We start from the raw sequence: 25,050 nt of genomic DNA, 5'->3' as shown, positions 1-25,050 counted from the left end.
CTTGGAATATTTAAAAAGAACTATTTTTTTTTGTAGTGTTACCTATCAGATGATGTTTTTGCTTTCCTGGTTTCTGCCCGGATATTCCTGCTAGTGATTTGTTCTAATTTTTTAACCATCACAAAACCTGCTTGGTTTCTGTATATATTATAAGACCCTTGTTAACCATTGGAAAGTTCTAGATAGTAACAGTATGCATATCACTTAAAATAATTTTTAATGTACTATAGTTTGGAAAGTTTTATGGTATAGTATTGGTCATTATATTAGCATAATTCTGTATGGAATGATTTTTCCACTTAGGCCTGTGAGGTCAGACTGTAGTGCAGATGTGACTCTCAGTTTAGCAATACTGCTTAGCCATTTTCACTCAGCTTTTCTAAACACAGCATTTGCATTGTTCTTTCTGTGCTTTTCAGTTCAAATCCTGTGCTGAAGAATATGTGGCCTGAAGGCAAGCTGAGCATTACAGAAGTGACCAAGCGGCCTCTGACTGCTGCCACTCTGTTTAAGAATTCTATGATTGCATTAGTGGACAACCTTGCATCAAAGGTAATTATTTTCTTTTCTAAATATTCTTTGTAATTCATAGATTTTATTTTGACATGTTAAAAGATAAGACATTTATAATTTGATTTTTAGGTAATAATCTTAAATCAAATTAAAAAATACATGGTTAATCCGGGCATGGTGGCACACGCCTTTAATCACAGCACTTGGAAGATAGAGGTAGGAGGATTGCCATGAGTTCGAGGCCACCCTGAGACCCCATAGTGAATTCCAGGTCAGCGTGGGCTAGAGTAAGATCCTACCTCAAAAAAAAAAAAAAATACATGTTTATATATATAAAGTCAATGTTATAATAGAATTTTTATTATTTCTGATTTAAGAAACTTGCCTGAGTGAAATAATTGTTTGTGTCCCAGATGAATGCCTTTCTTAAATTTGACCTTTTTAGTATACCACTGAAGGAAGAAAAATCTCATTATTTTATATATATATATGAATGATAGGGTCTGAAGATGTTGCTCAGTTTGTAGAGTACTTGCATGAAACCTGGTTTGATCTCCATAAACCAGATATGGTGGCACTTGCCTGTAACCCTAGAGCTGGAGAGATAGAGATAGAAGGCTCAGAAAACCAACGTCGTCTTCAACTACATACTAAATTAGAGGCCAGCCTGGGCCATCAATAAATGAATGTCTTCAGGTATCTAGGTAGGTAGGTAGGAAGGAAGGTACGGTGGATGAATGGATGGATGGACAGACGGGCAGACGGACAGATGGATGGACAGACAGATAGATAGCTATAGTAATAATGCACCATTCATCCATATGTTGTATTTGAATATTAGGTGTTCAGAAAGAATTTTAACAGAAATTTTGTATGAAAGTATTGTCCTTAGACATTTTAGATGATTGGCATATAAAGCTGTATTGTTTGGGCTGGGGAGATGGCTTAGCAGTTAAAGGTACTTGCCCAGGTTTTGCCCAGGTTCAAAGCCCAAGTACCCACATAAAACCAGATATACAAAGTGGTGCATTCATTTGCAATATGTTTGCAGCAGCAAGAGGTCCTGGTGCACTCATGATCACTCTCTCTCTCTCTCTCTGTGTGTCTTTCTTTGTCTCTCTTCCCTCCCTCTCCTCTCCTCTTCACAAATAAACAAAATATTTTTTAGAAAAATAAATTATTGGCAGTTATTTGTGCTTGTTGTTATTCCTTTGATTCTAATACTCTTTGGTAACTTAAGTCTGACTTTTTTTTTAAATGTTGTTTCCCCCTAAAGAACAGATTTCTACTCTTAACTGCTAGTGTTGACAGTTTGATAAATTAGGTAGTATTCTAGGACTTTATTTTTAGCTTCTTCATTTTTATCTTTTCTGGTGCTCTTCCTGTGTATTTTCTTCTTTGTTATTGTCTCTTAAAAATCAATTTCCTCTCTAAAAAATTTAATTTGCATCTATACTGTCTCTGGTTACTTCACTGTGGTTAAATTAGACAAATGCTGCAAGAGCACATCTGTTCGCTAGTGTTCTGTTTCTTTCTGTTAGGGTTCTCTGGCCTGAAGTGATAGCAAATAAGCCCAGTTTGTTGGCTTATGTAATTAAATTTCCAGAGTGGTAGGAGTAAGGACCCTGGCACTGAAGGATAGATGCCATTAGCAGTCCTTACTCTCTGTTCTACTCTCTGCATGTCATCTTCGGCTGGCTTCATCCAGCAAAGAAGAAAAGTGAGCTGAGAAGGAAACTTGCGGCACAAGAAAGAGCTGAACATGGAATCTTATGGAGGATATTTAATTAATGAACTAGTGAAAGAATAAATATAATCAAGCCATGGTGTAGCATACCAGTAATCTCAGGAGAAAGAGACAGGAAGATGGATAGCATGGGCTGCACAGCAAGTTCCAGGCCAGCATAGGCTACATAGTGAGATCGTGTCTCATATAAAGAAAACAAAACAAATAGCTTTGAAAGCTAAATTTAAACCTTTTGTATGATAGATCAAAAGATCCGTGTGCCCAGGGAGTAGGAAATATATATTCCTTTCAAGTATAAATGGGACACTTTACAAGAATTGACCACATGCTAGATCACAAAAGAAGATTCAACTATTTTGAAAAATATATAGATAGATACATTCCCCATCCTCAAAGCAAGTGAAATAAAAACATTTTAATGTGCTTGTAAACTTTTACAAAGTACTAAATAACTCACAGATTTAAGAAGATATCCCAATAGAAATTTCGAACTGCTTGACAAAGAATTTGTCAAAATTTATAGGATGCTACTAAGCTATCCATTTGTTATGCCTTTATGAAACAGTGAAGAAGACTGAAAGGAGGTAAGTTCAACTCTAAAAGCCAGAGAAGTGCAGCTGGAAAGATGGCTCAGTGAATAAAGTACTTGTTCTGCAAGCATGAGGACTCTGTAGCCTGGTGCGACAGAGTAAGTTCCAGGTCAGCTTGGGCTAGAGTGAGATCCTATCTCAAAAAGGGGTGCTGGAGAGATGGCTTAGCGGTTAAGGAGCTTGCCTACAAAGCCTAAGGACCCAGGTTTGCTGCTTCAGGTCCCATATAAGCCAGATACACAAGGTGGCACATGCATCTGAGTTTGTATGTAATGACTAGAGGCCCTGTTATCCCATTCTCTTCCTTCCTCTCTCCCTCTTTCTCTCTTTCACTCTGTCTCAAATAAAAATAAGCTTAAAAAAATGAAAAGCATATTCTAATTGCAGTTATTATATATAGCAGATTATGAATAACTGAATGACCATAAGTTTTAAAATTTAGGTTTTTTTCTAAAAAACAATGTCAAAATTGATTCAAGTGGGCTGGAGAGATGGCTCAGTGGTTTAAGTGTTTGCTTGCAGAGTCTACCTTAACACCTGGATTCAATTCCCCAGTACCAATGTAAACGCAAATGCACAGAGTGGCACATGCATCTAGAGTTCATTTGCAGTGGCTAAAGGCCCTGGCCTGCCCCCCATCTGTGTCTCTGTCTGTCTGTCTGTCTCTCTCTGCTTATAAATAAATAAAAAAATATATTTTTTAAATTGATTCTAGAAGAAATAAAAAATGAGAATAACTATGTAACCATAACAATTATAAATTTCTGTACAAAAACATTAGACTGAGGGCTGGAGAGATGGCTCAGTGGTTAAGGGACTTGCCTGCAAAGCCTAAGGACCCATGTTTCCCTCCCCATACTCCACATAAGCCAGTCGCTCCTGATGTATGCACAAGGTCACACATGTACACAAGATGGTACACATGTCTGGAGCTTGATTGCAGTGGCTGGAGGCCCTGGTGTGTGCACTCTCTCTCTCTCAAAAAATATTAGATTGAGGTAGTTTTACAGATATGTTTTATAAAACCTTCCAGGAACCTATAATATACAAACTATTTTTGAGATGGGAAGACAAGTTACTAACCAACTCATTTTATGAAAGTTATATTACCTTAATATAAGGTTAATATGAGAAAATAAAATGAGAGACTAGTTTAATTGAAAGACAAATAAAAACAGATCTTGAAAGTGTATATGAATAATAATTTTCCTGGGAGCATGGTAAATGAAATACCTACCAAAGATTTTTAAATTTTTGATTTGTTTTGTTTTTCAAGGTATGGCCTCACTCTAGCCCAAGCTGACCTGGAATTCACTCTGTATTCTCAGGGTGTCCTTGAACTCATGATGATCCTTCTACCTCCGCCTCCCGAGTGCTGGGATTAAAGTGGTGGTGCACGCCTTTAATCCCAGCACTTGGGAGGCAGAGGTAGGTGGATCACAGTGAATTCAAGCCCACCCTGAGACTACATAGTGAGTTCTAGGTCAGCCTGGAGTAGACTGAGACCCTACCTGGAAAAACAAATAAAATAAATAAAATAAAATAAAATAAATTTAAAGAATCAACTTCCTGAATGCAATCATGAACTAATAGAAATAAAGAATATGCAAGCGGGGGGCGAAGTGCATACAGTAGTTAACTGAGTGGGAAAAGAATCATAGCCCTAAAGCTGCCTTTCATCCCAATGCATTTGTTCAAATAGCTAACTTTGAGGATAGTTATTCCATATTCTAGTTTTCGTCCTTGAAGTGAAATCTTGGGCCTGTCCAAGTAAAACACACATGCACGCATGCACAGTCTTCAAAGGTCTCCATCCAGAATGAACTCTTAAATAATCCTTTGTTGTCTATAAGGAAAATTGTATATCTTGGTCCTTGACAATGAGCCAGGGGATATCGGGTTGGCAAGTGGTAACCTCTTTTGAGAAAAAGTAATTATAAGCCAGTTTAAATTAGGTCTGCAGCCCATATCCCATACTACCTACGTCAGCTAAAAAAGCTTCAAGGAAACAATTAAGTTTATAGCGGTATAGGCATTATATTGTCCCCAGACATTTGAAAGAAGCAAACACAATTTATTTTCTTAAGGATACTACCTTCATGCTGAACCTTAAAGAATTTCCACAGAAAACTTCCAAGGCAGATAGGAGTCTCACTGTAAAGAATCTTGCAGATACCATATGCTAGGCTCAGATGAAAGCTTCTGGTACTGAAACAATCAGAAACAGAAGACAAAGATGTTGACTATGTCTCAAGAAGAAAAATCTATAAGCTGTTAAAGTGGTTCAAGGTTAAAGTACTTGCCACACAAGCATGAGGATCTGAACTCAGGTCCTCATAAATGCTGGGTGTGATGGTGTGCACCTGTAATCCCAGGTTGATATGTACTGCTTACTTCATTTATCACAAGTGGAAACTTCTGTTCCCTCACTTTGAGTCTCTTCACCATGTTAAGTGCACCTTCTTCTCCTCACTTAGACTATCTGAAATATGGAGAGTAGGTTCTATCTTACATACCTTCGATAGCACTACAAAGTATTATGAACAGATAGTAAATTATTAAACAAACTTGAATGCCCCTTTAGTTAACAGCATACAAAGCAGATTAAATGGGTGTATAGTTAAATAATTATCTTCTAGTTAATATGTACCATTTTACATAAAATCTAGGGAGAGAAGGTATAAAAGTTTTAAGACAGTAAGACACTATTATCTTTGGCAATTTAACCTTTATAAATAAACACCAAATTTGTCAAGTTTAGGATTTCTTAGACTGAGTCAGTCTTGATATTTATAAATGAGAGAGGAGGCAGCATTTATAAATTGAGACAGGATGCTGATTAAATTTAGAGACAATATTTCCACTAGCTTCTTTACCCAAAAACATATTCTGCTGAGTAGAATGAAAGGGCTTCTCCATATGTCTTGGTTGGTCACGAGTGTCTCATGCAGTCTCTGCTTCCTTTGTGTACCACCCAATGCTGGTATCATTCTGTCCTGCTGGCTTCTTCTGTCCAGTAAAGTTGTGGACACTACTTCAAATGATGCTTTATGTTAAGGTTGTTTTCCACATGATTGTATGTGTTATTTTTAAATTTTTATTTTTTTATTTTCACATGTGTGTGTATGGACAGCAAGGTCTCTTGCTGCTATGAATGAACTCCAAACACATATGCCATGTTTGTGTTTGGATTTACATGGGTCCTGAGGAATTGAACCCCAGGTTCAATTTATAAGCAAGTAGCATTAATTACTGAGCAATCTTTCCAGACTCCTCTGTAATTATTTGACCTAAGAGTCATTCAGATGTGTAGAAGCCTATTTCCTAATTTTTAAACAAAAAGTTTCCTAATTATCTTTTTCTTTCTTTTTGCTCTGGATGTCTAGCTTTATCTTATTTCACTAAAGGTCAGCCTTTGTATGATTCCAGCCCTTAGAAATATGTTAAATCTGTTGTATGTTTATGTTTTCTTTGTACTTAGGGATAATTTTCAGGGACTGGAGAGATTTCTCAATGTCTAAAGGAGTCTGCTTACAAAGCCTAACAGCCTGGGTTTGGTTCCCCAGTACGTACATAGTGCCAGATGCGCAAGGTGGCACACGGAGTGGCAAGAAGCCCTGGCATGTCCATATTCATTCATTCCCCCCCCCCCGTGAATAAATAAATAATATTTAAAAATAATTTCAGTTTTCTGTACTAGTCCCATTAGGTCAAGTTTGCTAATCATATTGTTCAATATTGTAGTATCCTTACTAATTTCATTGTTAGTTGTTTAGCCTAACTTTGACTCAGAATTTGTCTACTTCTCCTTTTATTGCCTTCAGTCTTTGCTTTAAGTATTTTGGGAATTTGCTAGATTCTTTCAAGTTAGAACTGTTACATCTTCCTGGTAATTGTGGAATCTTCCTGGTGATTCACTTGTCTCTTTTTGCCGTAAAGCCTGCTTTGTATGCTTGATACAGCTATGCCAGCTTTTCTTTTGACAAGTGTTCACATGTTCTTTTTCATTTTTTTTACTTTAGTCCCTATATAACTTTATTTTTCAAATATGTTTCTTATAAGAATATAGTTCATTTTGGATGCTTCAAATTCATCCTGACAAATTTTATCTTCTGAACAAACTATTTAGTGACTTAAGTTCTGTCTTTTATTGTAGTTAAAACTTATTGCATTGAAAACCATTTACATTTAAAATCAACCATCTCCTTAGTGCACTTTTTTTTATTTTTATTTTTGAGACAAGTCTCTTCTCAAGCTAAGCTGAAACTCCCGGTTCTCATTCCTCTACTTCCCAAGTGCTGAGATGACAGGCATTTGCCACCATACCTGGTTTATGAGGTGCTTGGGATCAAACCTAGGTCTTTATGCATGATAAGCAAGCATGCTTCCCACAGAGCTACATCCCTAGCCCATGCTTAATGATTTCTAGTTAACCCTTCTGTGTGTCTTTTTTCTTTCTACCAATCTTTTAGATATATTATAGTAGGCAAAAGGCAAACAAAATGTGATTCCTACTACTTGACAAATTAACCTCATTTAATGTGTACCTCTGTTCCCCTGGTAACCTAGTAAGATGTAGATCAGCTCTATCAGAAGGCATCATTGCATATAGTGAAAGTCACCTCTGTGGGAAAGTGGCATCCATTCTAGGAGAATAAATGTCTTACGTGATGACAGACTTGGGGTCTTGCCTGAGACCCTACCTTGAAAAACCAAATAACAATAATAATAATATCTTAACCCAAGTATTAATTTTTTATTTTTGTTTTTTGTTTACTTATTCCAGTTAGATGGAGCATGAGTGGTGTTTTAAATTATTTAGTCTGTCTTGTTCAAAGTAGAAGCCCTAATTATCATTTCATTAGTTAGCTAATTAGACCTAAGGAGACTTTATCATAGCTAATTGGGTTAGTTACTTTTCTCAAATCTGTGACAAAATACCTGATAGAAACAACACAGGAAAGACATTCTTTGTTTCTGACTTGTGGTTTCAGAGGGTTCATCATGGCAGGGATGGCATGAGAAAACAGAACAGTTCATGGTAGGCAGGAAGCAGAGAAGGTAGAAGGCTGATAGCCTGTTGATTTTCTATTTTGCCAAGGACCCCCAACTCATAGGGTGATGCTCCCATATTCAAAGGAAGTCCTTCCCCAGCCATTAATCTTCTGTGAAATGTCCTCATAGACATTCCCAGAATTGTATCACATTAATCTCTTAGATTATTATAAATATAGTCAAGTTGGTAATGAATATTAACTGTCACACTAGTTAAGAGCTTAGACAACTAAGATGGTGGCATCCCAGTTCTGTGTTCCACCAGCACCAGAACAGATGTCCAGAAGCACTTTGATGTTTAATGCACTAGGTGCCAGTACTTTTGGTATATTCACCAAGCAGTGAAGACCTTCTTCTATTCCAGGATATTCACACGAGACCCCAAGTAAATAATATCCCCTGTCTTCTCCATTTTACTAAGTTTGTTTAAAATTTATGATAAGCCCTTTTAAAAATAGGTTATACTTAGGACTGAGGGGATGGCTCAGTGGATCAAACCACTTGCCATGCAAGCATGAGGACTGGAGTTCAGACCTCTAGCATTTATGTTAAGTGTCCTGTGGGCACAGTGGCCTGCCTGTAATTCCAGTGCTCAGGAGATTGAAATGGGAATTCCTGGGGCAAGCGAGATAGCTAGACTATCCAAACTGGCAAGCTCTGGGTTCAACTGAGCGACCCTACTTCAGTGAATGAAGAGGAGAATGGTCAAGCAAAACACCCATTATCAACCTCTGGTCTCCACGCACACGCTCACATGCATGAATGCACATACATGCACACTACATACACAAAACAGGCTATGCAGACTAGCTTAGTTACAGATATTTTTTAACCTATGGTTATTTTTAAAGTAGGATTCTGCTTCTACATTATATTAATATTGCTCCTCTGCTTAAATATACAGAAATTTTAAAAATATAAGCCAAAGATGGTATTCCAGGATAGAAGACTTATCTCTCATGTAGCAAATAACTCTGAAATATAGTGCTAAAGATAACAGTTTAGGGTTGGAGAGATTGTTTAGTGATTAAGGGTTAAGCACTTGCCTGTGAAGCATAAGAGCCCAGGTTTGATTCCCCATTACCAACATAAGCCAGGTGCACCAGATGATACATGCATCTAGATTTTGTTTGTAGTGGATAGAGGCCCTGAACATTCATTCTCTCACTGTATCTGTCTCTTCCTCTCTTTCTCTCAAATAAATAAAATAATTTTTTAGAATAGCATTAATTTGGTTAGGTGTGCTGGTGCACCGTTAGTCCCAGCACCCTGGAGGCTGACGTAGAGGATGGCAGTGAGTTGGAGGCCAAGCTTAGGCCTATACCTAGTGAGTTCCAAATCAGCTTGGGCTGGAGTGAGATCCTGCATCAAAACAAAACAAAAAAAGACAGACAGACATACAAAAAGATAGCAACAGTTTAACTTATGTTTAGCTCAGTTGGCTGAAAAAGGCATGTAACTAAGAAGGGGGGTCTGGAGAGATGGCTTAGCAGTTAAGGTACTTTCCTGCAAAGCCAAAGAATCCAGGTTCAATTCCCCAGGTCCCTCGTAAGCCAGAAGGCCTTAGTGTACCCATTCTGTGTCCCCTTCTTTCTCCCTCTCTCTAATAAATAAAATAAATTTTAAAAAAGAAGGGCACTAGTTGGGAAGAAGAAGGGTTTTAGCAGGAAGGGTACAAGAGAGGGTAATGGGGGGGAATAAGATGAAAATGCATGATATGCATGTATGAATGTCAACAATATAAATTAAAATAATCAAAAATTTTAAAGATGGGGTGGGAGAGATGGCTTAATGGTTAAGGCACTCACCTGCAAAGCCTAAGGACACAGCTTTGATTCCCCAGTACCCATGTAAGCCAGATGTACAAGGTGGCACATGTGTCTGGAGTTCATTTGCAGTGGTTTGAGGCTCTGATGTGCCCATTCTCTCTCTATCTTGCCCCCCCCTTCTCAAATAATTACATAAAATGTTTTTTAAAACATTAAAGATAGCCGGGTATGGTGACACACACCTTTAATCCCAGCACTCGGGAGGCAGAGGTAGGAGGGTCACCATAAGTTCCAGGCCACCATGAGACTCCATATTGAATTCCAGGTCAGCCTGGTCTAGAGTGAGACACTACCTCAAAAAAAAAAAAAAAAAATGCTTTTGATGTGTTGTTGGATTCGGTTTGCGAGGATTTTGTTCAGGATTTTTGCATCTAAGTTCATTAGGGAAATAGGCCGGTAGTTTTCTTTTCTTGTGGCATCTCTGCTTGGTTTTGGAATTAGGGTGATACTAGCTTCATAAAAGGAGTTGGGTAGCTTTCCCTGTTCTTCAATTGTGTGACACAGTTTTAGTTAGATTGGTTTGATATATTCCATGAAGGTTTGATAGAATTCAGCTGAGAAGCCATCTGGTCCTAGATGAGCCTAATAATGGTACCAAACTGCCTGTATTTGCTGAATAGAAAACTAATAAAAATATTTTTAATTGCTAAAATCCCAGGCATTGAGAATATTAAATGATATAACAAGGCTATAGAACAAAAAACCCTATTTAATTGTAAGAAAATAAACAGTTTGGCAGTTCCTTATTAAAAAAAATAAAGAAAACATTAAAGATAACAGCTTATTATTCTTAATGATTCAGCGGGTTGACTAGGCAGTTCTGCTGGGCTCATCAAGCAGCTCCAGTAACCTGGGGTTGGGGCATCTAAGATGTTGTCATTTAAATGGCATGACTGGATGATTGGGCAACTTATTCACATAGACTTTAGTCCTTTAGCTCTGAGAGGAGCAAAGCCTCTCATGGACAAACCTCCACAAGTAACCTGGTGTCACTCTCCCTATTACACTGCTAAAGGAACAAAGAGTGTTCACAGGCTCTTTTTATTTTTTTCTCAGTTTTTCCATTCAGCCCACCTTTCAGCCTCTGGGACAGTGTTGCTCACATTCAGGACAGGTTCTCTCCCCCTTCAGTAACCATCTCTGTTAATGCCTTCACAGACCTACCTGCCCACACACAGGTGTGTTTTACTAATCTCCTAGATGCTCCTCAGGCCGCTCTTGTTAACCATCAAGATTAACCAAACTGGAAAAGATAACAGGTTGTCTTCTACATCCTCCTGAAAGTAACAGCCCTACAACACTTTGATGTTAGCCCATTGAAATTCATTGCAGACTTTTCACCTCCAGAGCTATAATAAAATTGTGTTGTTTTGAGACAGTAAAGTTGTCATAATCTGTTACAACAGGAATCTAGTACAAGTCTTGCAAAAAGGAAGAAGACAGCATTTTCATGTATCCTTTACCACATAGGGAGCATGATAAATATATAATTACAGCTTCCTTTTAGGTATCGCAAACTGTTATTCTGTTCAAAGTAAATCACATTATTCAGATCTTTCCTACTTAAATTATTTGGTACCCCTAGCCAACTAAAGCCCTCCATGGAGCTAAAGCTGACTAATTTAACTACAGATAACTGTATCTTAATTAAAGTATATCTGTGTAACTGATGGATAATGAATTTAGGGAAAAGAAAGAAACTATATAAGTAAGATATATTTGACCTCATGCATTCATCCAGTGATAACATTTTTTATCCTTAGTGTACCTGATCAATGGCAATCATAACTTTCTAGTTAACAATAGTTATGATCTAATGTCTGGTGTAAAACATAATTGGCATAGAGGGAAGAATTTCTAGTTAGGCTCATTCATAGAGTCATTGGTTCCTGTAGGTGGTTTTATAACTTCTCTACTCAGAAAGTGTAATCGTTTTTCAGAAGCAAAAACTAATGAAGCAACAACAGTAATGACAACAGCTGTCATGTAGGAGGCATTCAGTATATATCAGAACTGACCTTAATATTTCATTCTCCATCACATTTGAACTTCACTATGGCTGCTGCTTTTTTCTATTGATTACTCCTCAGTTTTTATACACACACAGAACTTGATGTTTACATGTAAACAATTGGTTAACTTAACTTTATAAATTAATTTTGCTTTGTCCCCTTTTCACTATTTCTAATGGCTTCAAACATAATAAAATACAAACATCTGAATGCATGATGACTTCTAAGGTTAAATTGAAGGACAAAGGGTACTTTATTCACATGAATATGCCTTAAAACTCAGAAGCATTGAGCTTAATTTACAACACTAATTACACATTTGTATTCCTAGTCTAGGTTTCCAGTGAATTTTATCATTTGTTTATTTGTTTTAGGAACCATACTATGTACGTTGCATCAAACCCAATGATAAGAAATCCCCACAGATATTTGATGATGAACGCTGCCGGCATCAAGTAGAATATCTTGGACTACTAGAAAATGTGAGAGTGCGTCGGGCTGGATTTGCCTTTCGCCAGACCTATGAGAAGTTTCTTCACAGGTAAGGATAGAGTAAGGGGAGAAGCTTAACAGTAACCTTTTTGATGGTAGAGCTGACCATATTTGGCCATCTGTAAGTATCTGTTAAGATATATCAGCTTGGGCTGGAGAGATGGCTTTGTGGTTAATGTGCTTGCTTGCAAAGCCAAAGAACCTAGGTTCGATTCCCCAGGACCCACATAAGCCAGATGCACAAGGGGCACATGCATCTGGAGTTCATTTGCAGTGGCTGGAGGGCCTGGTGCCCCATTCTTTCTCTTTCTCTCTCTCTCTCTCCCCCTGCCTATTTCTGAATCTCTCTCGTGCACTGTCTCTCAAATAAATAAAAATATTAAAAAAAAAAAAAAGAAAAATGTCAGCTGGACATGGTGGCACATGCCTTAAATCTCAGCACATGGGAGACTGAGGTAAGAGAATCACTGTGAGTCTGAGATGACGCTGAGCTATAGAGTGAGTTCTAGGTGAGCCAGATTAGAATAAGACCATGCTTTACAAAGTCTAAAGCAAAAACAACCTGGGCTAGAGAGATGGCTCAGTGGTAAAGTGCACTTCCTGCACAAATATCAGGGCTCAAGGAGGCCTGAGATTATAGAGTTCAAATCTCCAGATCCCGTGTAAAATAGCTGGGTATGGCCACATGTGCCTGTGACCCCCATCCTGCAGGAGAACAGAGACCAGAGAATCTTTAGAGGCCCACAAGATTCAGAATTTGGAAAAAAAAAAAAAAAAGACTCAAGCTCAAAACAAGACCAGGCCGAAGAGCACTGGAGTGGTTCACCTAACATCCCACCCCAGGCCTCCACAGACAAGCAAACCCCACCACAGGAAAATGTATGAAGCATTGCAAGGGCACTTGCATGTACATAACATACACAGACATGCCTGCACACACATGTGCATGTAAGAATAAAGAAAAGTCAAGGAAATTGCAAATATGAGCCACTTTTCCAAGAATCAACAAGAGCCTCCAAGTTCTGTAGTTGTGGACTATGGAAGAAAGTTATTTTGATGGAAATGTGAGTTGTTATATAGTAGAAAGCTTTGAAGTCACATATAGGTTGGAATTTCAGCTGTGATATTTATTTGCATCTGTAAAATGAATATAAATACTTCACAGGGTGGTGGTTGTGAGGATTAATTTAAGAAAAGGCCAGGTTTCTAGAACACAGTAGGTACTCCATATTATCATTATTGGTGTTAAGAATTATCATCATCATCATAGTAGTAAGCTATGTATGGAGGCTTTGAAATTAATTTACCTGGTTTGAATCCTAGCTTTGCCACTTTATCAGTGTGTGACTTTGGCCAAATCATACTATCTTCCATATTACTGTTTGCTTATGTGTGAAATGAGGGCTATGGTAGTAACTACCTTGTAGAGGACCGCGATGATACATAATACGTACAATGATGTAGAATAGCACCTGTCCTGTAGTACTCAACAAGTGCGAAATAGTGTCACTGTTGTTGATTTATGACTGACAAGGATGAAGACAGTTAACATGGAATTGGAAAAATGTTTTAAATTCCAGCTGTTTAGTTATTTTAAAATATTAAGCAATTCCTACATTCTAAACTTCATATTCCACAAAAAAGTGAGTAAATAAACATATTAAACTTAGACCAGAAATAAAGAGGGATGAGGCACAAGACAGACACGACTTTCTTTCTCTCTCACACTTGGGGAAAAAAAAAACTTAGACTAGAAAAAATGCAGAAAATCGAATATATTTAGTCAGAGAGATAACATCATTCTCAAGGAGAAACCCAGGCACAAAAGTCAGAGAAGAAAGAAAGTGGATCACAGAGAACAGCCAGCCAAAAGGCTCTATTACAATAACAAGTGTAGTGCTTTAATTACCCAATGTAGACTCTGTGTTGAAGGATACGGAGTAACAGGAATGGTGTGAGATAACAGAGGGATGGACAAGGGCTAAATCACGTCAAAATGTGTAATAAGACTGAGCCTTTTAGGTTTTCCTTTTTTTTTTAATTTTTATTTATTTATTTGAGAGTAACAGACACAGAAAGAAGGACAGATAGAGGGAAAGAGAGAGAGAATGGGCGCGCCAGGGCTTCCCGCCTCTGCAGACAAACTCCAGACGCGTGCGCCCCCTTGTGCATCTGGCTAACGTGGGACCTGGGGAACCGAGCCTCGAACTGGGGTCCTTAGGCTTCACAGGCACGTGCTTAACCACTAAGCCATCTCTCCAGCCCCCTTTTAGGTTTTGAAATTGGTGGGTTTTACAACTGGAGTTATGGATGTTCTCAAGGAATCATTGTGGTGGCCATGTGCACAGAAAGGAAGGAGTCTTTTTGAGATGCTACTGCAAGATCTAGAAAATGTGGCTTAAAGATAGCATATTTGACAATGCATTGCTATGGCTCTAAAAGCAGTGGGCACATTTGGGATACATTGGGGGTCAAGTTAACAAGGCTTGCTAGTGGATGGATGGCAATGAGGAGACAGGAGTAAAGCAGAATGAAGGATGAGAGATAGGTGTAACTTGTGAATCTGAGTAAGCTTATTACTGAGTACAAGAAGTTTAAAGAAGAGGGCATAAAACAGGTCTAAGGATGGAATTAAAATTATTCTCTTGCTATGCTAACCTAAAAGTGCCAATTAAATATCTAGTTGGAAAAATTAACTATACTATTAGATTATTAAACTTCTGGAAAGAAGTCAGGCTGCAGATAAGAGGCATTGGAGATTAGGATGCAATAATGAATAAAGCCTCAAACTGGACAGCAAAGAGGAGGTCCATGGTAATGATTATATTTGTGGTCTGGCATGAAGAACCAAACAAAGAAAAGAGAAGGAACAACCAGTGAGACAGAAGGAAAAGTATTATGTCACAGAAGCCCACATATGATAACACTTCAGGAAGAAACATGGCCGTCATATGAAACGTTATTATGCAACAAGAATAGCACAAGTCAACTATAAGATTTGTCAACATGGGATGAAGAAGAAAATGGACAGAGTCTAATTTGAGGAGGATAAGAAAAATGAAGTGAGAAGGCAAGTTCCTGCAATAACTCAAAAATGTTGACTCTGACATTGCCTCTTTCCCATAACTGATGGCTGCCCCTATAATGCATGACCCACAATCCCCAAGGGGATGTCCTACATCCCCAACAAGGAGTGTCCCTTTGGAAAAGGGACAGGGATGAGGGAAAGGATGGTACCAACATATGCTGTTTACATACTGAGTATGTCCATAAGTTTAAAAAAAAATGGTAGAGCAGAGGCTGGTTATCACATCTTGTCACAGCAGCTGGCAAGAGGTTGCTAAGCTTTGGGAAGGGGTTGCTGGGTTATAACATCCCAAGACTGACCCCAGCAGCACACCTGCTTCACCCAAACTGCCAGGAAATGGAGACCAAACATACCCTATGTCAAATAGCATTATTTTCTATATATATTTTAAAGCTATAGTTTTAAACATTTTATTTATCTATTTTATTTATTTGAGACAGAGTGAGTGAGAATGGGTACACCAGAGACTCCAGGCACTGCAAACAAACTCAGACACATGCACCACCATGTGCATTTGGCTTACATGGGACCTGGAGAATCAAACCTGGGTCATTAAGCTTTGCAGGCATACACCTTAACCACCAAGCCATCTCTCCAGCCCCATTGTATATATTTAAAGGGAATATATTATATGTAAAAATTTAATTTTAATAAATTATTTTAAAGTGAAAAAAATGTTGGCTCTGGGCTAGAGACATGGCTCAGAGGCTAAAAGGGCTTATTTGCAAAGACTGACAGCCTGAGTTCAATTCCACAGTGCCTATGTAAAGCCAGATGCACCAAGTGGTGCATGTGTCTGATGCGAGGCCCTGGCGTGCCCATGTTCTCTGTCTCTCTCGCTCTCTCTCATAAATAAATATTTTAAAATGTTTGCTGTGCATCAGAGGAGAGAAAAAAGGATTTGAGGCCAAGAAAGACTTCAGAATGTTTGTGTGCAGGTGGGATGATTCAAAAGAGGGAAAAGCCATGGTGCATGCAAGAGAGAGCTAATGTTGTAATAACATCCTTGAGATAGCAAGACGAGGTGGAATCCCAAACTCAAGTGGAAGGTTTGTCAGCCTGATGTAGGAGCAGGGACATTTAACCCATAGCAATAGGACATAGAGCATAAGTGCAAAGAGGCTTAAAGCTTCACTAGTGACAAAGTTATAGTTCCTATATGACCATTTCTGTTTTCAGCAAAGTGTGAGGCACAGTCTTGAGTGAGATCTGGAGAAGTGGTGGTATAGGTCAAAGGGAAAATGAGACTGAGAAGACATGGGCTTGTTTAATAGGCTAGCTATCAGAGAGAGCAGAGAATGCCCATTTGAGATATGGTGTTACATGAGACTACTTAATAATACCATGTTGTCACCATTACACTAATGTTCAGCTACTTGTATGCAGAAGAGATTATACTAAAGAGATATTCTTATCTGGATTGAATAAAAATTTCGACTAGAGGTATGGCCCAGTTGGTAGAGTGCTTGCCTAGCATGATGAAGGCCTGGATTGTATCCCCAAGCACCACATAAACCAGGTGTGGTAGTATACATCCTAATCCCAGCACTGAGGACATGAGAAGCAAGAGTCTCAGAAGTTCCAGGTATTGTCTCAAAAGAAACAAGAAACAAAAAACTTCATAGCAAATAGCCTGGAAATAGAGTTCAGTTTTATATTAACCAAAAGGTTATGCTCAAAACTGACCATTTTTCCTGTTGAAATCACACAGATCTGTAAAATTGGTTTTCCATTTTTATTACAAAGGTTTCTAGTCTATTATTATTACATGGAAAGTTGTAACAACTATCAGATGTTGTATTAACACCAACAGAAAATCAGCAGAAGTCAAACATTAGGGTGAGCAGCAAGGGAATGGGTAACAGTGGATGGGCCTGAGCTGGAAATACACTATCCTGAGATAAAATGAAAGCCATGTGAGTAGATGAAGTAAGCAAGCTTCATGTGAAAGGAACAGGGCATTCTGCTAGTGCTTATGTATCCTTGCCTACCTTTAATCTCTTTGTGGACTTTTTTTTAAACTTCCAATTCAAAAGACATTAGTGTGTTCATTTTTGGCATGAAAGACACACTGTAAGGATTAGAATATGTTTTCTAATACTCATATAAAAATAGAAAGTTTAAAAAGAACCTGTCTCCAATATGATGTTCTTGGTGGCACAAGCTTAAATGCCCTACTCTACAAGATCCCTAAGTAGTTAAAATATGCATATTTAAAATAAGAATATATGAATATTTTAAAAGTAAATGTACAGCCAAGCAATGGGATCAAGAAGAGGGGTTCCTCAGTGAGCCCTAAAGATGGTAGTCACTCTTTAGTATTATATGAAGACTCAATAGCAACCTAATGCCACAATTATAAGGAAAGACAGGCTGGAGAAGCTTGAGCTTCCATTGAGCTTCTGAGCATGGTGATATTCACCTTTAATCCCAGTATTTGAGAGGCTGAGTCAGGAGGATTGTGAGTTCAATGTCTGGACCATGTAGTAAGTTAGAGGTCAGCCTGGCATACACATGAAGACAGAGAGACTCGTCTCCCATATAAAAGAAGCCATTCTAGCTGGTTCTCTGTAGCTATGTCTCTTGAAGGGTGACATAGTAACCAGAACAAGTAACTACCTCTGCAGCTATAAGGGAAGCAAAACCCACCTACGAAGGATAACAGAAGAAGAGGCAGGACAGGAAGAAACACTGTTCAGACAAGCAGTGGCCAAATTTCCCAAGAGAGTTATATTTTAAGTTTTCAATAGAATTAAGCCGCTAACATTTTAAAATGTTTTGTCTGAGTACCAAGCACCATCTGTAGTAACCCACTGAAAGTGGCAGTCACAGAATAGGATTTCACCCTCATTTTGTGTGGATAAGGACACTGAGTAGTGCAGAACCATGTTGGAGCTTAGATAAGTGGCCCTAGAGCCTACAATCTTTAATGGTGCATTAGAGGATATAGGTATATCTCAGTGGGACAGCATGCATGAGGCCCTAGGTCAGTCCACAGAACAGAAAAAAAGTAAGAAAATAAAATAGCCAGACATGGTTACACATGCCTTTCATTCTAGCTCTCAGGAGGCAGAGGTAAAAGGGTCACTGTGAGTTCAAGGTCAGCCTGAGACTACTGAGTGACTACTGGTTACACATGCCTTTCATTCCAGCTCTCAGGAGGCAGAGGTAAAAGGGTCATTGTGAGTTCGAGGCCAGCCTGAGACTGCTGAGTGAGTTCAAGATCAGCCTGGGCTAGAGTGAGACCCCACCTCAAAAAAAAAAAAAAAGTGGGCTGGAGAGATGGCTTAGCGGTTAAGCGCTTGCCTGTGAAGCCTAAGGACCCTGGTTCAAGGCTCGGTTCCCCAGGTCCCACGTTAGCCAGATGCACAAGGGGGCGCACGCGTCTGGAGTTTGTTTGCAGTGGCTGAAGGCCCTGGCGTGTCCATTCTCTCTCTCTCTCTCTCTGCCTCTTTCTCTCTCTGTCTGTTGCTCTCAAATAAATAACTAAATAAATAAAAATTTAAAAAAAAAAAAAAAGTATAACTTGCAGACTAAAGGAGAAAATAAAACAGAATAATGAAAGCTTAGTCTATCTAAAAGAAAACAGAGCAAGAAGGAAACATACCTAATATCATTATGAAAATTGAGACATGGCAATAATCATAGTTAACCTGTTAACTCACCCTTTAGAAGACATGCTTTGGGACTGATGGAAGTCTGTGCAATAGATGACCATTTAAGATGAGGTAAATGCCTCTCTAGAATTGTCTAAGAAGATACTAGATAAGATGATGGGTTTATGGGGAGAATAATACATCCTTATTTTATAGAGTAAGTTTATCTCCATGTAAAATGAGTTTTGTCAAGTTGAAAAATTTATAACTTTATTCTTGTACTTACTGAACTAATTAACAATGGAACATGGGGTGGGATTAAAAGGTGAGTGGTATATTGGACTTGTGTTTCCATTAATGATAATGAAAAAGTAACATTTCAATCTTTCTACTGGAAAGTTTTGCTTTAGATTCTTCAGATTTTTTTTTTTTAGTAAGCAGTCTAGAATTGAGTTTAAATCTTTGTCACTTTTATTTACCTCTGTTTCTTCTAATGAAAATATAAAGAAGGGTTTTAAACATAACTGGTAACTTTACAAGTGGCTGGCATTCTTCAAGTAGATCAGGCAAACTGTCACAAAGGAGAGTTCAGGTTTTCATTAGAAAGCTCAGGATGCTGGTTTATAGAGAACAGGAATCATAGCCTTTGCTGGTAACTGGCAGGAAGGAAAGCAGAGTGTCCTTCTTCTGTGCCACAGGAGCTGACCAGTGGGGCAGTGGAATGCTTCCAGCTTCCACAGTGAGTGGCCCTGGCTCTTCAGCATCATTACTAATACTAGGGTCCAAATATGCATCCTTACTCAAATTTAAAATGAATTTGACAGCTATCTGGTTTTTTCATGTGTGATTGTGTGGCCTTACCTCTGTCTTCATCATAAAAGTCTTATTTATAGCAGAGTATGCTGGTGCATGTCTGTAATCCCAGCACTTGGGAGGTAGAGGCAGGAGGGTCAGGAGTTCAAGCACATTCTCAGATACACAACTAGTTTGAAGCTAGTCTGGGCTACATGAGACCCTGTCTCAAAATAAAATACAACAAAACAAAACAAAACCCCATCAAATAAAGGTCTCTTTGGTTTGGCTTCTATTTCTGTCCATGCCTTGCAAAGTGAATAGGTGTTTAAATGTATTTATTCATTTTTTTGTTTATTCTACAAATATCTACTGCTTCATACTATGGCAGACAATATGAAACACAGATGGTCTATAACAGGGAAAAAAGTGTCTTCATGGTAGTCGCAGACTTGTAACAGATATTAAAGAGATAAACCCACTAATCATGTTGATTACAAATCATTGTACATGGTAGAGGGGGAAAACAACACAAAACTAGTTACCTTAGAGGGGATATTGGGTTAGGAAGATCAAGGAGAGACAAGGGTGAGAAGGAGGCAGCCTTTTAAGGACTGGGTAAAACTTTTTTTTGTAAGTAATGGGATAATGTATGCAAAAGCACTCAAGCAAGAAGGCAGCTGCAGTGCAGAACGCTAAGAAAGCCAGGTGACTTAGGATGCTGGGGAGCAAGGAGAGCAGTAAAAGACAAAAATGATTGAAAGCTGTTTACAATGAAAAAAGTTGTGCTGATACATGCAGAATAGAAAGAAGAAATACAAGACAACTTAGGATTCTACTGTAGTAAGGTAGAGAGTTGCTTGGGTTAGAGATATAGCCTATATCTCTAATGATATGATGAGGAAAATTATTGGAGTTAAGAGGGAAGGAGGGAAAGAAAGAATGAGAAATGAAAGAAATTGGTCTCCTACTTGGTAGCAAACCCAGGTAGGCAAATTCTGTACCGTTGAGCCACATTGCCATGTATTTTGGATATAAAATCAATAGAACTTAATGAAATACTGATAGAAAAGTGATAAAAATATTTCCAGGACTCTAGCAACTGGATCAGTTAGGGTTGGAAAGGCTAAGAGAGAAGGCAAAAAGATACCTTCACATCTCACTGGATCTGTAAGTCTAAAATTCAGAACTAAGGACAGGGCTAGGGTAATACACTCATGAGTTGAAAAATATATCTTAGATTTTATACTATACATAGTTTAAAATATTTACATATTTATGTTTTATATTTTTGCCTTTTCCATGTATTAAAGTCAATAGGCTATACTGGGGATATAGCTTGGGTGGTAGGGTGCTTGTCTAGATGCATGAGGCCTTTGGTTTAATTCCCAGCACAGCTTAAACTGGGTATGGTGGTACATCTCATCATTTGGGAGATAAAGGCAAAAGGATCCAAAGTCCAAGGTTATCCTCAGTTGTAGTGAATTTGAGGCTATTTTGGGCTACAGGAGACCTGATCCCAAAAATAAAAAAAAGTGAGCAAAATCAATAGGCTATATATATTAAAGTGTAGTTTGGAGCCTGCTGCTGAGTCCTTAGACACTCCCAACACAGTATAGTATAGCGGGAGTTTGCCTGGACCTCAAATAGTAGGTTAGAAGCATTGTTTTCTGGCTTCTCAGAAGCTTGGGATGAAATCTGTTAGAAGGCAGCTTCTCAGTGAGGTAGGTGACTGATAGAACACACCAAAATGTAATATCAGACAGAGACCTGGGGAGACTCAAACTGTTAATCTGAACAGAAGATGAGAAAGAGAGCATTAGTGCAGCCCAGTGGTGCAGCAGAGGGGAGGAATAACAGAAAGGGAAAAGAGAGACATGTTGGGAGAATATTGGTACAGAAGCAGATGCAAAGTCTGAGCTTTATTGATCTGGAATAGCAGTTTGTGCTGGCACTTACATGCTCTGCATTTCTCAGAGTAAAAACCTGGAGCTGTGAAGGGGAACCATCTTGAGAAAGTCTGTCGCAAGCGTGCTGTCTTGGAAAACAAGTCCCTTTGCTTTCCTTTATCCAATTAATATATAGTAAATGTTGCTGCTGTCCAGGCCAACATATACCCCTGTGGCTCACTGTGGCCTCAGGAGAGTGCTACTAAGTCAAATTCATTGGAAAAATATATGCAGTGGGATTTGGGCCAGAGACACAGAACAGAGTAGAACTCACTTTCTCTTTAAGACTGGCAGCTGGCCGGGCATGTGGCACACACCTTTAATTCCAGCACTCGGGAGGCAGAGGTAGGAGGATTGCCATGAGTTCTGAGATTACATAGTGAATTCCAGGTCAGCCTGGACTCCAGTGAGACCCTACCTCGGAAAACCAAAAAAAAAAAAAAAAAGACTGGCAGATGAAGTGGCATGTATGATTGGCTACAGGAACTGTGTCTCCAAAAAACCATAGTGTAGAGCCAGGTGTGGTGGCGCATGCCTTTAATCCCAGCACTCGGGAGGCAGAGGTAGGAGGACTGCCATGAATTTGAGGCCACCCTGAGACTACATAGTGAATTCCAGGTCAGCCTGGGCTAGAGTGAGACCCCTACCTCGAAAAACCAAAAACAAAAACAAAACAATCATAGTGTAGTAGAAACCATGAGACCAGCTGTGACCCCTGTGCCCAGTACAGTTTGTTGTCCTCCCCCCTCTGTGGGCTTCTTGGAGGAGATGGAGACACATAGAAGAAAAAAAGCTTGCTGTCAGTCCAGCTCTAGGGGTACATGGAGCTAATCTGTCCACCAAACATTGGTGCACCTAGTTTCTTAAAACAGAAACTTTGGACATAAATAGATAAACACCAATGCAATAATAATTAGTGGCTATAATGCCCTCTTCTTACCCACAGTAGGTTATCCAAAGGGGGGAAAAGCTGCTATAGATCAAATGGACCTAATGGTGATCTACATAATGTTCCATCCTAAAACTGCAGAATACATACTTTTCTGTAGCCCATAGAACTTTCTCTAAAATAGATCATATTTTATGGCATAAAATATAACATATCAACAATATGAAAAAATGAAGTAATTTCTTACATCTGATCACATCATAATGGAATAAATCTAGAATACACCAGCATGAGCAACCAAAGAAATTAAACAAACACATGGTGATTGAATGATGCAGTTTTTTGTTTTATCCTTTTTCTTGTTTGTTTTGTGTGTGTTTCTTTGTTTTGATGTTTTATTTAAATGTGTAAATTAATGTTACCTATTTATTTATTTTTGAGAGAGAGAAAGAAGCAGATACAGAGAGAAAGAATGGGCACTCCAGGGCCTTCAGCCACTGTAAACAAACTTCAGACACAGTGCCACTTTGTGCTTACATAGGTCCTACAGAATTGAACCTGGGTCCTTTGGCTTTGCAGGCAAGCGCCTTAGCCACTAAGCAATCTCTCCAGCCCTGTTTTGGTGTTTTGAGACAGGCTTTCATTCTGTTCCCAAGCCATCCTGGAACTCGTTACATAACCTAGGCTAACCTGGAACTCACAGCAATCCTCCTGCTTTAACTTCTCAAATGCTAGGATGACAGTATGAGCCGCCATGCCCAGATCATGGTACATTTTTTAAACCAAAGTCAGCAGGATACAAAATAAACATAACAATTAGTAGCTTTTATGTACACCAATAATGAATTCACTGAGAAATAAATCAGAAAAATTCCATGCACAGTGCCCTGCAAAAAAATCAACTAAGAACAAACCTATCCAAGGCAATAAAATTTCTATATAATCAAAATTATAAAACATTAAAGAAATTGTTAGCACTAGAAGATGGAACAAAAAAGCCCATCCATATTCATGGGTCAGTAGAATAATGTTAAACTGGATATTTTACCAAAAGTGATCAGCAGATTCAGTGCAATCACTATTAAAATTCAAATGACATTCTTCTCAGAACTAAGAAAAACTGAAAATTTACATGGAAGCACCAAAGGCCCTGAATAACCAAAGCAGTCCTAAGAGAAAGAAAGCATTCCTAATGGTATTATAATATACAGTTTCAAATTATACTAGCACAGCAGTCGTAGTGGCACGAGCACAGACTTGGGGGTCAGTGGAATAGAGGACCCAGAAGTAAAGCCACATAGCCACAGCCATCTAATTCTCAGCAAAGATGGCATAAATGTCTTCTTTAACAAACACTGCTGGGAAAACTAGATATGTGAAACTGTTTCACCCTGTACCAAAATCAATTTAAAAAGTGGATCAGGGGCTGGAGAGATGGCTTAGCGGTTAAGTGCTTGCCTGTGAAGCCTAAGGACCCCGGTTCAAGGCTCGGTTCCCCAGGTCCCACGTTAGCCAGATGCACAAGGGGGCGCACGCGTCTGGAGTTCCTTTGCAGTGGCTGGAAGCCCTGGCCCCGTTCTTTCTCTCTCCCTCTATCTGTCTTTCTCTCTGTGTCTGTCGCTCTCAAATAAATAAATTTTTTAAAAAATGACCAAAAAAAAAAGTGGATCAGATGTTACTGTATAGTCTGAATCTTTGAAAGTAGAAGAGGATACTTCAAGATGTAGGCATGATCAATGGCTGGCTGCCTCAGAATCTAACAGCCTCAGGATATGCTAGCAAAAATTGCATAAAATTAAAAAGGTTCTTTCTATACTGCAGAGAAAAGCAATGGACTTTAGAATTGGTGGAGATCTTCACCAGCTATTCATCTGACAGGAGATTAATATCCAGAATATATTTTTAAAATTAAAAATTATTGGGTGCATGCCTTTAACCCCAGCACTTGGGAGTCTGAGGTAGGCATATCACCATGAGTTTGAGGCCATCCTGGGCTAGAGTAAGACACTGCTTCAAAAAAAAATTCAAAAATTTATCTACCAGTGAGATGCAAAACAAAACTACATTGAGAGTCTATCTTACCCCAGTTCAATAGCTATCATCAGGAAAGCAAATATTCATGAAAATTCATGAAAAAAAGGAACTCTTATACACTGTTGGTGGGAGCATAAATTAGTATAGGCATTACAGCAGTCAGTAGTGAATCCTCAAAAAAAAAAAACTAGAAATGTCCTGATCCAGCTATACAATTCCTGAGTATATAGCCTAAGGAATTTTGTATCAGCATACATTAATATCTGTATTCCTATGTTTATTTCAGCACTATCCACAAAAGACATGTGACTGAATTAACATAAATGTCCATCAACAGATTAATATAGGAAATAAGAATATATACATATTATGATTATTATCCAGCAATAAATAATGACACCATGTTATTTGCAAGAAAGTTGATGGAACTGTACATTGTTGTATAAAGTAAAATAACTCAGATT

At 38.5% G+C, this 25,050-nt stretch overlaps 1 protein-coding gene across 3 annotated transcripts in view; it reads left to right on the top strand.

Moving 5' to 3' along the window:
* The window catches only part of Myo1d (myosin ID), a 394,397-nt gene that overhangs the window by 140,462 nt on the left and 228,885 nt on the right, over positions 1 to 25,050 (top strand). For all 3 annotated transcript variants that reach the window (XM_045158229.1, XM_045158230.1, XM_045158231.1), the window contains exons 14-15: positions 420 to 552; positions 12,121 to 12,287. In XM_045158229.1, coding sequence (XP_045014164.1) covers positions 420 to 552; positions 12,121 to 12,287 — 300 coding nt within the window. The remainder of the gene's footprint in view (positions 1 to 419; positions 553 to 12,120; positions 12,288 to 25,050) is intronic.

The sequence above is a fragment of the Jaculus jaculus genome, chromosome 9 (assembly GCF_020740685.1).
Source record: "Jaculus jaculus isolate mJacJac1 chromosome 9, mJacJac1.mat.Y.cur, whole genome shotgun sequence".
Taxonomy (NCBI): Eukaryota; Metazoa; Chordata; class Mammalia; order Rodentia; family Dipodidae; genus Jaculus; species Jaculus jaculus.
Note: the sequence above shows the minus strand (reverse complement) of the source record. Positions and strands in the feature narration are given on the sequence as shown.